The sequence below is a fragment of the Rhincodon typus genome, chromosome 31 (genome assembly GCF_021869965.1).
Source record: "Rhincodon typus isolate 14 chromosome 31, sRhiTyp1.1, whole genome shotgun sequence".
NCBI lineage: Eukaryota > Metazoa > Chordata > Chondrichthyes > Orectolobiformes > Rhincodontidae > Rhincodon > Rhincodon typus.
The window spans coordinates 8709572-8723741 of record NC_063362.1 but is presented as its reverse complement, the minus strand read 5'-3'; the positions used below and the strand labels follow the sequence as shown (position 1 = coordinate 8723741).

Below are 14170 nucleotides of genomic sequence, written 5' to 3'. Positions count from 1 at the left end.
TTCTTCATACAAGGAGAGAGATAGAGAAGATGGGAATCTCAGCCCAGACAGGAACTGAACCCACACTGCATACCACCCATCCAGCTAAGTGAGCTAACCATCCCCCACACATTATTGCAGTGCTGTTTGTAGGGGCTTGCTGTGCACAGGTTAGCTGCTGTACTTTCCTACATTACAACATGGTGACCACGCTCAAAACAAAAACACTGCTTATGCAGCAAAATGCTTTGTGATGGCTGGTGGTCATGTAAGGCACTATATGAATGGAAGCCTTTTTTCACCTCAGTCCAAGTGAAAAAGATCAGACAATTAAGCAAAGAGCAGGTCTCTTTGGTGGGACTTAACCAGGTCCATTTGATAGTGATACTCTGATGGTGCAATGACATTTGAGCTTGGCAAATGACTTGGTCTCAGTCAAATGCCTTTCTAAGAGTGTACAAATGGACTTTAGGAACCAGCTGCACTGCACACTCATGGCTGTGAGCCAATGAATCTACTGAGATTAAACAGTTCCTGCCACAGTAAATTCTGCGCACCATTCTCAATTGCACGCATTTTGCAAATTTTGCCTCCGAGCTCAGGTTTTCCTGTCAGACCATCATCCCAACCCATTCCCTTAGCATGGAATCTACCTGGATACACAGTAATCCCACTCCAGAGGGAACCCTATACGATAAAGATGGAACTTTCAAAAAGGAAGATTTTTTTTAAAAACAGGCTTCAATTAACATTTTACGAAAGGCCCAAAAACTGAAACCAACATTGCTGGAAAAGCACAGCAGGTTTGGCAGCATTGTGAAGAGAAATAAGAGTTTGAGATTTACAGGTCCTGTTCGGAGGAAGAGTCACCAGATTCAAAATGTTAAATTCTGATTTCTCTTTACAAATGCAGCCAGACCTGCTAGGATTTCCTAGCAATTTCGGTTTTTGTTTCTGATTAATAGCATATGCAGTTCTTTTGGTTTTTACAAAAGGCTATAATTAAAGAGTACAAGCTTCCTATGCCCTGATGGGGAGATGGTGGTATAGTGGTAAGGTCATTGGACTAGTAATCTAACATTCAGGGTCATGGGTTCAAATACCACCACAGTAACTGGTGGAGTTTAAATTCAGTTAGTATTAAGTAGGAGGTAGAAAGGTAACCTTATAGAGATTTATAAAATCATGAGAGATATAGATAAGGTAAATGGCAGGTGTCTTTTCCCTAGGGTGAGGGATTTCAAGGCTAGGGAGCATATTTTTTTTAAGGTAAGTGGAGAAAGATTTAAAAAAGACATGCAGGGCAGTTTTTTTTTTAAAAAGAAACACTGAGTGGCTCGTGTGTGGAAGGAACTTCCAAAGGAAATGGTGAATGCAGGTACAGTTACAACATTTATACATGTACGTGAATAACAAATATTGAGGGATTTTGGCCAAGTGCAGGCAGGGACTAGTTTATTTGGGATTATGGTCATGGTGGACAAAGGATCTGTTTCCATGCTGTATGGCTCTATAATAAAATCCACAGATGAACATTTGTCTCAAATGATGATAACGATGATGATGATCATAATGACAATGACCATGACGACGATGAGTCCATCATTGATGTAAAAACTCATTTGGTTCACTAATGCTCAGAAGGTCCTTACCTGGTCAGGCCTGTGTCCAACTGCAAACCCACACAATGTGATTGATTCTTAACTGCTCTCTGACATGACCTAGTGAGCCACTGAGTACAAGGGCAATTAGGGGTAATCAACAACTGGTGGCCTGGTCAGCACTTCCAGTGAAAAAAAAAGTGAAATAAATAGCAGGACCACAGCTGGGAGATTTGATGATGACCAGATTTCTAGCAATCTGTCTGCTTGTGCTGCAGTCACTATTCACTGTGAAATGTATGAGAAGGTAGGAAAATCAGTAAGTTTCTTTAACCTTCCAAAGCGTAGGTGATCCAGTTGTGGTAAAATGTCTATGGCAGTATGAGATATCGTCCCCTCATGTTCTGCTTCCAACAGCGATTTTTCTTTTATTTTGAAAACTGCTATCTCGACTACAACCATCATTTAAAAATTTTCCTGAGGAAAGCTACAAAAAATAACTTTTTTTTTTGAAAAAAGCAGTCCACTTTGGTCAGGTTCTTGACTGATATTCATGACCCATCAGAACTAAAGTTGTGTTTGCATGCTGTCATTGTAAAAACAAAACAGAAAAGTGTAGTGTGCAGTTAGCAGGAATCACTCAATGAGCAGGTAAAACAAAAAATAACTTGGAAAAGCAAAGCTTATTTTTCTCATACCTGGTCTATAGCTCACTAGGAAGGTTCTTGATCATTGATTGCCACTTAAGGATATTAAAAAAAAACAGATGGTGAAAAACAAGTTAAACTGTTCTCCTTATTTAGAGACATGTATGTGAAGCACACTTGTGGGTATGAAGTTAACAGTAACTGCAATACTCTTGGCCCATAATAACCAGCCCTCACAGGCTAGACATGCCCATGACCTCATTGAGATATTGAAGATCTACTTGTATTATCCTTCAACCAGCCTTCAGGAGGAGAGGGGAACAGGAAAGACAGGGTAAGATGTGTAGGCAGGACAGGAGGGCTTTGGATTTGGATTTGGTGAGTGGGTCTCTTTAATAGATGCAATCCCTGGTGATACACCTATTCCCATCATCTTAAGGAAATACCCATGCATATGACAGCTGGAGACTCACTCTTTCAATTCCAGACAGCCAGATGAGCTTTCAGTCTGCGGCTGCTGGTTTGTTTTGTAAAACAAAGGAATTTGACACAACTGGAATGAAGGGGAGACAATATCATTTGGAGCAATGTGAGCATTTTACAATAGTCAGGTGCAAAATACAGTTTTACTTTAGTCAGTCCTTTTGGCAGCTTAACAAAGATACATCTAGAAACAAGTGAAAAAAAACACAATACTGAAAAATGACTGTGACAAACTGAGTTGCTAACAAGCTTCCTACACATTGTTTCCAGGAAAGGTCTAGCATATAGATCCTCAACATCCTCCCTCTAGACAAATAACACATTCAAAACGCAATACAAATATTAATCCATTTTACTTCCACCTCCCCCATTTCCTTCCTCATCCAAAATTATATTTTACACAAAGTACAGCTTTCTTACACATCATTGCCTCTGTGGTCTTAACCAAATGGCCAATCATCAAAACACCCAAAATTGCAAGGTCAAGCCCTTCAGGAAATCCCATCAGATAGGAAACAGAGATAGGATCATGACATAACTGAAGTAGCTCTACAGAGGCCAGTATCTCATCGCCAAGTCACCCTTTACACATGAACATTCCTTGACTAACTCATACAGAGTTAGGCACCAGTGTAAGTATCTTTGACACTCCGGTCTCTTAATGTCAGCCGGGGCTCCCTGATTGGACCAGATTAACGGTGCCAGTCAGGGAACTCATACTCTATGAGGTCCAGCTGGCTGACCTTGTCACAAAATCACTACAAAATCTAAAGCCATGACCTCTCATTCTAGACAGATATAATGAAACACAATGTAAAGTACAATGATGAATTGTCATTTTCTAGCCTGCAGTCCCTGCTAGCAACACACTGCACTAGAGTTATTCTTTCACTCTTACTCAGTCAAAAGCCTGGAATGCCCTTCCTCACATGTGTTGATGCACCCACACCACATGGATAGCAGCAGTTCAAGAAGACACATGTACACTTGCTCTAAAACATTTAGAGATGGGCAACAAACGTTGGCTTAGCTAGTGATGCTCACGTTCCACGAATGAATTTTTAAAAATTCAACAGACTAAGACAAAGATCAGTCTGGTTCAATACACCATGTATTTGTCCTTGAATATCATTGGGCAATCTGGTGATCCTAATCATGCAGAAAGCTCTTTCTTTACAAATTTAACATCTGCATACATCTCCGATCCCCAACATCTGTAGTCATTGTATAAAACAATGATTCTAAAGGGGTTAATGGTCATGCTCTATTAGCTCCCCTGCTCTACTGGGGTCACACACAGTCTGTAGTGGAGACAAGGAGTCCTACTGTAGTTTTTGTGAGGAGCAAATGTATCTGTATTAGCTCCCTAAGGAGCAAGTTATTATGCCTGATCTATTGCAGCTACATTTACTGTTTTCATGCAATTTGCACTCTTGTTATCCAAGAATCTCCTATGTTGGTGTATGCTCTACCACTAAATCACTAGATTAAAAAAGACAAAGGAGGAATTATGGTAGTGAATGATGGCAGGAGGTGCAAGAGTAGTCTTGTAGGAAAATATCACAACAGTCAACATCACCCCCCCCAACCCCATCAGCCACCCCAGTAAAACACTCACACCCTCTACTTCATGAAGCAAATGTTGCAAAACAAAAGAAATATTCACCACATACCAATGGTGAGAGAGACGCCCAATGACTACTCTCTTTTGCAGAATTTAAATTTGGAGGGTGCAGTGCTTGACCTGTGACATCAGTTGACCATTCTCTTCATGTGCAAATTCTGATTAAGCAAAAGGAATTTCAAACAGTCTTAGCAAATCCCAGCTAATGGGATCATTGCATGATGTTCTCTCAGGCCCCTGTTCAATTTCAGCTTCTCCAACACATCAGCCAGTAACTGACCTTTAAAAAGCAGAAGATTTTGTCCAACAATCTATGACCTATCCTTAAAATGTGGTAAACTAGACAGAGTCTCACCAATGCCCTATATAACTGAAGCATAACCTCCCTACTCTTACATTCAATTCCCCTTGCAATAAATTAGCTTTCCTGGTTACTTGCTGTACCTGCAAACTAACTTTGCAGCCCTTCATTATCCACTTATAGCATTGTTCACAGAGAGTTCACAAACTGGAGGGCTGGGAATTGAGAGCCAGTTACTCAGCAATGTAAGGGGACCTGATGATGGGCATCCTCATACAAGGTTCTCATAATGCACAAGTGCTGATCTTCTTGGCTACTTTTCTAAACTTCCAATCCATGACTGCATAGCTACATCTCAGATTGTGGATTTAAGTCTTCCAATTTCGCACTTATCCATTAAATGAGGCAAAAGGCAATAAATCTACGCATCTGGCCCAGGCAATAGAGACCAAGCTGGTTAAACCAAAACATTTGGCTGCCTGTTTGAGTCCTTGCACAGGCTGAATGATCCAGCTCACTCCAAGTCAGGGCATCACAAATGCTTATTTATCCTCCTATCAATGATTGAGACAAGGCCTGTAACTCAGCACAACTGAGGGCTTAGAAAAATCTGTTTTTGTAAGCACAAATACAACAAAGCAGTTTGCTCTATATGAAGTTTGAACTCCTAGGGCTTAATAGCTCAGATGGGCCTAACAGCTACAAGATAGACACCCCAGCTTAAGGACTTTCACATAGACAGGGGTAAAGCAAGCAAACTTTCCATCCAATTAGCTCAGGGCTTTGCAGCAAATTCTACTAATCCACAGTATTGTTCTGCAGCGAGATCTGGAGCACAGCCCATTGCTAATGCCTGTTCTCCAACAGGGCATGAAAGAAGCAGCAGCACAGTGCAGGATAGGAAAGGAGATATTGCTAACCAGCTCAACACACACCATTACTCTTTCTGGATCAGCATCCTGACTGCCAAGCACCCGAGTGTGAAACTGAACTGCATAATCCAGGAAGGATCCACAGTCACCCCACATTGTTCCTTGCCTACAACTCATGAAGTGATGCAGTTTGGCAGGTTTGTTACATTTCAAAGTACTAACGAAATGGAAGCTGTTGTTGAGTTGGCCGATCTCATGAAACAGTGTGAAGAATATGGTTTAGGGGTATCATCATCATGTGGCTGTCTGATTGTATTTCCTGGAACTGCACCCCCCCCACATGCCCGAATAAAGACTTAGTTGGTGGTGGTGATGGGTAGGTGAGTTGGGGATCAGCAAATAAAGAGCACAAGGAAAGATTAGCATCTATATAACACCTTTCATGACCCCAGGATGCCCCCATAGCAATTTACAGCCTTACTTTTAAGGTGTAATTATCATCTGCACCTACAACTCATCCATCGTGCTGAACCAATTGTAAATCAAAAAAAAAGACACACTGCTGGGATGGGAAAATGCAAAACAGATTTGGGTTTCAATCACAACTGTTACAAGAAGGTGGCCGTTTGACCCATCATGTCTGTACCGGCTCTTCAAACCTCGTGCCAATCTCCTGGCTTTCCCCATACCCTTGCACACCATTTCTATCCAAATGGTCATGCCTTCTTGAATACCTCAACTGAACCTACCTCCACCACATTTCCAGGCAGTGCACTCCATATCTGAACTGCTCATCGTGTGGAAAAGTTTCCGTCACATCAGCCTTGCTTCTTTTACGTATCACTTTCAATCTATGCCCTCTCGTTCTTGTTTCTTTTATGAACTAGAACGGCTTCTCCCTATCTACTCTATTCAGTCCACTCAGGATTTTGAAAAGCCTGCATCAACTCTTCTCTCAGCCTTGCTTTCTGCAAGAACAGTCCCAACTTCTTCAATCTATCCTTTTTACTGAAGTGTCTCATTTCTGGAACTTGCAAAATCCCTTCTGCACTCTCTCCAATGCAGTCACGTCTTTCCTGTAATGTGGTTCCCAGCTGAGGTCTAACAAGTGTCTTCTGTAGTCCAACAGATCACCTCCTTGGAGGAGAGAGGAAAAACAAAATGAAAAAAAAATTTACAATCAAAATGTTAACTTTTCAGAAGTCAGTCCCGGTCAATGTGCCAGGATGTATCAAATGTCTACAGACACGAGTGAAGGTGGGTTGTCTCAGAATGCTATGTGTCTCCTTTATCAGATCTGGCTACACTGTTACTCAAGGCGCATTGTCCAGCATAAGAACACAAGAAATAGGAGCGGGAGTAGGTCATCTGGCTCCTTGAGCCTACTCCCCTATTCAATAAGAACATGGATGATCTTTCCATGGACTCAGCTCCACTTACCCACCTACTCACCATAACCCTTAATTCGTTTACTGTTCAAAAATCTGCCTTTGCTTTAAAAACAAACATTCAATGAGGTAGCCTCAAGTGCTTCACTGGGCAGGGAATTCCACAGATTGCGTGAAGAAGTTTCTTCTTAACTCAGCCCTAAATCTGCTCCCCCTTATTTGTGAGGCTATGTGTTTCATGAGGAATGAAGATCTTTCTTGGTTTACATTACATATTACAGGTCTTAATTGTTCAAATTCACTGGCGCTTGTAGACAGCTCTGCTTTAACTGTGTCAAACCAACCATTTCCAAGTTGAAGGCTGGGCTGGTACAGTTAAGATTCAACACTACATGTGAAAATTCCAGAAGACAACAGTAACTTCTACACCAGCAAAGAGTCAATGTCTTCAGAATAAGGCATGGAGAAATAGAATTGGAATGCATTGTAGAGCTAAAACTCACCTTCTTCCCCAGTTTGAACATCTAGACATGTCACAGATTATTACCCAATCCCCCATCATGTGGCTTTTCAAGCTAAAAATTTTATAATGGGCGTTGCTTAACAATTAGTTTAACGACATGGCTACACGTACAGTGGGAATTTAAACAGAAATGACAGGGCTAAAAATAGGACACACACCAGATGGCAAATACTGCAAACATAGATTAGCTTTCTCCTGCCGTAATAGTGGTCACTTTGATAATACTTGCAATCTTTTCCCCAACTTTACAGCTTCATCAAACAAGAAATCAATGCTCTGTAATAAAATCTGAGTCACATAATGAGAAACACGTCAAGAAACGTCTGTGAAGTGTTTACTGATCATAACGCATGTCCTGCGCTGACACAAATAATCTTATTCCCTTGAAATGTTTCAGCTTCATTAAGCTATGCTCAAAAAGCAAGGACTTCAAGGAGTTTGAAGAATTAAATCTTGGGCCCATACTCTAATTAGTGTTTGGGTGATCTCATTTGATGAGAGTGGGATATGCAAGTTCAGTTTCTTCCAGAAAAGGAACGCACAGAGTTTGCAAGAAAATTCCAACCCCTTCTCCGATAACGGGAAGTCACATGAAATGACACAGCTATATAACTGCTGCATAACTGGATGGTGTGCGTTTAGGAGTGATTTTCCAATTAATACCTGCTGCAATAGCTCCGTACAATCTCCCATTCACACAACATAGAAAATAGCTCAGACTTCACCAGTTAGGGAGCAGAAGAACTAAAAATGACTCTGACATTGGAGACAATGAGGACATTGAATCTGCTGTTCTCGGATCCCAAAGGCTACAGTTCATGCTCACCTGCCCGTGGTTTGGAGCGGGAATGGGGGAATAAAGAAATCAAGAGTAGGACCTGAGGGCACAGCCTCAGAGTGAAGGGATGACCCTTTATCACTTTGCAGAGGAGTAATTTCTTCAGCCAGAGGGTGGTGACTTGTGGAACTCATTCCTGCAGGAGGTCAAGTCATTGCGTGTTTTTGAGACAGAGACAGGTTCTTGATAGTAAGAGGATCAAGGATTACAGGCAGAAGGCAGGAAAATGGGATTGAAAAATATATCAGCCATGATCGAATAGTGGAGAAGACTTGATGGGCCAAATAGCCTAATTCTGCTCCTATATTTTATGGTCTTAAATTGAGGGGCTGGGGGCGCAAATTTCACTATCATTAGACAGGATCTGGCAAACAAACTGGGAGCAGCTACTTACAGGTAAGACTACATTTAGAAAGTGGGAACCTTTTGAAAGTATTATAGTGAGAATTCAGAGGGCCAGCATGTCCCTCTAGGAGTGAAGGGCAAAGGTAAAAAGTCCAGGAAACTCTGGATGTCAAGGGATAAAGAAAAAGAAGGAAGCATATGTCAGGTACAGCTTAAACAGGGGAGGCCTTTCAGAAGTATAGAGGATGTAGAGAAATGCTTAAAAAAAATTTGAGGGCAGAGGCGCCACAAAATATCTTTGGCAGATGGGATTACGGAAAACCCTAAGGCAGTTTAAGTATATTAAGAGCAAGGGGATTATCAGGGAAAGATTGGAGCCTATTAGAGACCAAAGGGGCAGTCTGTGCTTGGATTCTGAGGATCGGGGTGAGGTCTTAAATGAATTTTTTTTGGTTGTATTCAAAAAGGATTAAGACATTGTAGCTGGAGATTTCAGTTGGGATTGTGAGGGTCTAGAACATGTTAAAATTAATGAGAAAGTACTCGATGGTTTAATGGGCATAAAAGGTGCCTAAATCCCTAAGGGCTATGGGATGCAAGGAAGGATATTGGCGGTGGAGATACTTCACTGCATGCTGGCTACAGGAGAAGCGGGAGATGATGGGAAAGTAGCTTATGTGGCTCGTTTGTTCAGGAAGAGTAGCAGGGATTGGCTAGGTAGTTACAGACCAGTTAGTCTGGAGGTCTGTGGTAGGGAAATTATTAGAAAAAATTCTGAAGGTTAGAATTAATCAACACTTGGAAAGGGAGAGTTGATCAGGGACAGTCAGCACGGATCTGTTTCAGGGAGATCATGCCTGACTAATTTAATTGAGTCTTTTGGAAAACAGTGACTAACTATATTGGTGAAGGTAGTGCAGTTGATGAGGTTTACATGGACTTCAGTAAGGCTATTGATCAGGTACCCCATGGGTACTGGTTTACAAAAAGAGGCAAAAGGTGATGGTAGAGCGTTGCTTTTGTAATTGGAAGCCTATGACCAGCAGTGTACTGCAGAGTTCAGTGCTGGGATTCTTGCTGTTTATGTACATTAATGACTTGGATGTCAAAGTAGAAGGTTCCGTTAGTGAGTTTGCAGATGACACGAAAATTGGTGTTGTTCGTACTGAGGAGCATGGTCTCTGGGTATAGTGTGGTATTAATCAGCAAGTAAATTGGGCAGAACAATGGCAGATGGAATTTAATCCTGATTAGTGTGAGGTGATGCAATTTGGGACTCTAATAAGGGAAGGATTTACACAATGCATAGTTGGTCCTTAGGGAGTACTGAGGAACAAAGGTACCCTGGTGTACCAATCCACAGAGCTTTGAAAATGTCAGCACAGGTAGACAGGATGCTTGTGTTCATTAGCTAGGGTGTAGATTATAGGAGCAAGTAAGCCATGTTACAACTTTATAAAACATTGATTAGGCCACAGTGGATGGAATACTATGTCAGTTCTGGTTGCCACATTATCGGTAGAATGTGATTGCACTGGAGAGGATGCAGAGGAGATTCACCAGGATGCTGCCCGATGAAAAGTCGCAGTTATGAGGAGAAAGCAGATAGACTGTGTTTGATTCTCCCAAGCAGAGTGGTACAGTGGTAGAATGCGCTGCCTGAGATGGTGCTGGAGACAGGTACTCTCAACGCATTTAAGCAGCACCTGGATGAGCACTTAAAATGCCAGGGCATAGTCAGCTGTGGATCAAGTGCAGGTAAATGGGATTAGTGTAGTTTGGTGTTTGTGGGTTGGCATAGATTTGGTGGACCAAAGGGTCTGTTTCTTTGCTGTGTGACTCATTTGTGTCTTTATTTCTCTTCTATCCCTCCCCAATCCACTTCTGGTCCTCTTTCTTTACCGGTGCTCCCGTAACTCCAGTATCTCTCTGCTGGAAACTCTTACTTGACAACAGCGTGGTCATTTTGCACATGTGAATCTAATTGCAGGAGTGGCCATGGACACCGCAGATGAAGGAATAAGAGACAAGCCCAGTACAGTCCTAGCCGGACATCCACACGAGTAAGATTTCCAGCACAGTGTCACCAGATAGCAACCAGCATTACGATATCCAACAGATCTCCCCCTTCCTCAATGAAGGCACTAAGGATAATTATCACTGTTTGCAGCCTAGTTCAGTTAGCATTCTTGCCTTACACTCATCTTTTAATCCCACTTGAGGACATATGTAAATGTACAAACCTCAGGTAGTGCTACATTATCAGAAGCATCACTCTTTAGATAAAGCATTTAAGTAGCCTCTCTTCCAGCTGTTCAGGTGAAAGATCCCATGCTTCTTTGTAAAGTTGCCCCAGCCAACATTCCTCTCTCAAATAATGACCAAAACATACTAATTGGCAGCACAGTATATACTTACACGTGAGACCTTGCTGTGTGCAAATTGGCTGCAGCATTTACCTACCATAAAACGGTGACTCACTTAAAATGCAAGTTAGATACAGCCTTCCTGTATCTTTTGGGGATGATGTAAGTACTTCACATGCAGGATTAGGAGCAACATTTGGTTCCAGCACCTGTACACTATAGGGGAAATATATAATGTTTTCAACATTTCCTCAAGATTCCTACCTAATTTTTTGAAAAACAAGTGTGGGGATGTAAGACGAAGATACATTCAGACGCGGCTTCAATCTCTTCCACGTTGGACCCGTTTGCCAACAGTCAGCTTCAAGATTTCTGACTGGCATTACTTTTAACATCAGCCATAACACATGTCGGTTCAGCTGACACAGAACCTCCCATGCTCATGCTTAGTCTACAGGAACGACTGAGCATCAGAGGCCCAGGACAGAATTGGGAGTGGGCATAGGGGAAGAAAGGGAAATAAAGCTGAGCAAACTAACACAAAAGGAAAAAAAAAGGACAAAGACAAAGTCCAAACCTTCCACGCAATTTTCCACCTCCTCCAGGTTTCGAAGGGTAATCCTCATGAGGCTGGAGCTGAGCATCAGCTCGTTTTTGTGAGCTGGCCACATCGATTTCGGTGCCACGTTGACAAAGAATATCCGGGTGTCGCCCGTGGAAACTTGGTTGTCACAGATTGAGGGATCGCCAAAGCCACAGATCATCACTTTATTCCCGCCATCCAGGAGAATCTCGTTCTTCACTGTCTCGCGGCCTTTCAGGAACCTCCACACACGTACCTGCAACACACAACAGGGCATAAAGATCAAAACCGAGAGTTCCCTGTGCGAGGCAGATCTGCACAGAAATGATTTTCCAGCCCTTCGTGAATTTAGGGTCCACATGCAACTATAGGCATACCCTCACTTTGGAGGCAGAAGGTTGTAGACTCAAGTCCCACTTTTGAGATTCAGAAAAAATCTAGGTTGAGAGAGTATGAAGGAAGTATTGTGTTCAACTGGCCACATAAATACTGAAGCCACAAGAACAGGTCAGAAATGGGGAATCCTGCAGCGAGCAACTCAACACCTAACTCCCCAAAGCCTGTCAATCATCTACAAGGCACAACTCAGGAGTGTGATGGAATACTTCCTACTTGCCTGGATGAGTGCAGCTCTAACACTCAAGAGGCTCAACACCATCCAGGACAAAGCAGCCCGCTTGATTGACACTACCTCCACCACCACTCAGTGCATACCTGCTATCTACAAGATGCATTGCAGAAATACACCAAAGCTCCTTAGACAGTGCCTTCCAAACCCACAACCTCTTCCATCTAGAAGGACAAGGGCAGCAGATACATGGGTACACCACCATCTGTAATTTCCCCTCCAAGTCACTCACCGTCTTGACTTGGAAATATGTTGCCATTCCTTCACTGCTGCTGGTCAAAATCCTTGAATGCCCTCTAAATCACCCTTAGTCTTTGCAAGTTAGCAAGCGAAGCATTACGTCATGGCACCCAATGCGTATGATTGATGAGGACTTAATTACAATCATCAGGAATACTCTTGGCTCCCGCAGCCCTGAAGTACTGTCAAGCCTACTGACTGCGATCACAATCATTAGGGAACACAAGGAGGCCATTTGATAGCTTGGCACTAATTGAGGCACTCACTTGGAGACACATTCTCTTGTCTACTCCCCAAACCTGCACTTTTTTTTTCAGAAGAACCCAATTCTTCTTTCAGCATTGAATGAACCACACTTTCAGGCAGAGCGTTGCAGACCCGAACCACTTGCATGAAAATGTTTTCTCCCCATCACTTTTGCTTATTACTAGGGCTGTGGCTCAAGAGCTCAGTGGAAGCTAAGCATTGTCACAAATTGATCAGAATTTACCTCCATTAACATTTAAGGGAAGGAAAGAAAAGGAATACATTTACAAGTTCGTACTACTCATAATCCAAAAGGCTGTTTCATTATAGTAAATCTTATAATTATCACTACAAGTATTAACAGAGAATTCTCTACTCTGGAAGGCTGTGTAAGCTCTGCCATGAATTTCAAGACAGAGATTGATAGATTTTTAGTTACTATTGACATCAAGGCATGAGGATAGTGTGAGAATGTGGCGTTCAGGTAGATGATTAACCAATATCTAGAATGGAAGATCAGGCTGGAAAAGCTGAATGACCTATTCCTGCTGCCATGTTCCTTTATAACCAAAGCCCCTCTGGCCTCCAATGCATTGCTAATTTCTATTGCCTGCACCCTTGGTAACCCTGTCTTTATCTGCTTAGCCTCTAAATTTTAGAATTCTTTTGCAAAATCTCTCTGCCTCTTTATTAGGGGATCCAGCCCTCAATTTCTCAGCTCACAAACAGACATTACTCATTTCGGAGACTGACGTCGACCAGGTCACGTTCCACAGTTAGATCAGAAAGAGGAACCAGCGCAAGCCTTTCTCCCACATTCACTTGAGGCCATGCCGACACCCTTCTTCCTCTCCCTGCCCCATTCCCCCAACAGCCCCTCCCATTCCTAATCTTCTGGCTTCATGTAACATTATGAATCACACATGAAAGCAATTCATCCACCCGAGTGTGTAACACCAGCAGATCTGTGTAACATCACATACGGGAGGGAGTTGCAGACAGAACGGGAAACCACACTTTGAGACACTAAGCAAACAGAGAGAGAGAGGTGTTTGATCCAAGTACAACGCCTCTGGCAAACTGGCAGAGAAACACTGAAAAAGAAAGATAAACTTTTATATCCACATCTTTCATATCCTCAGGATGCCCCAGAGTATTTCATTACCAATTAATTAAATTGGAAATGTACTTGCTATTTTGGAGCAGCCAATTTGGCAACTGGAAGGTTTCAACTTTGGCAAGTGGGATAAGTGACAATTTAAATCCATTTAGCTGGTGTCTGCCAAATTGGAAGAATTCACTGCATGTCTTCAAATAATGGGATCTGTAACATCTACTCGAGAATTCAAATTTTAAATTTAACATTGATCTCACTCTCTGCACACCATCTCTGCAACCATAACATTGTATTCCTCACTCTGTTCTATTCCCCTAATGCACTTAGTACGGTATGATCTGTCTATACTGCACGCCAAACAAAACTTTTCACCGGACCTAGGTACATGT

At 42.3% G+C, this 14170-nt stretch overlaps 1 protein-coding gene across 1 annotated transcript in view; it reads right to left on the bottom strand.

The window, feature by feature from the left end:
• The window catches only part of agrn (agrin), a 503633-nt gene that overhangs the window by 473545 nt on the left and 15918 nt on the right, over window positions 1-14170 (bottom strand). The window contains exon 2 of the mRNA XM_048614989.1: window positions 11545-11806. Coding sequence (XP_048470946.1) covers window positions 11545-11806 — 262 coding nt within the window. The remainder of the gene's footprint in view (window positions 1-11544; window positions 11807-14170) is intronic.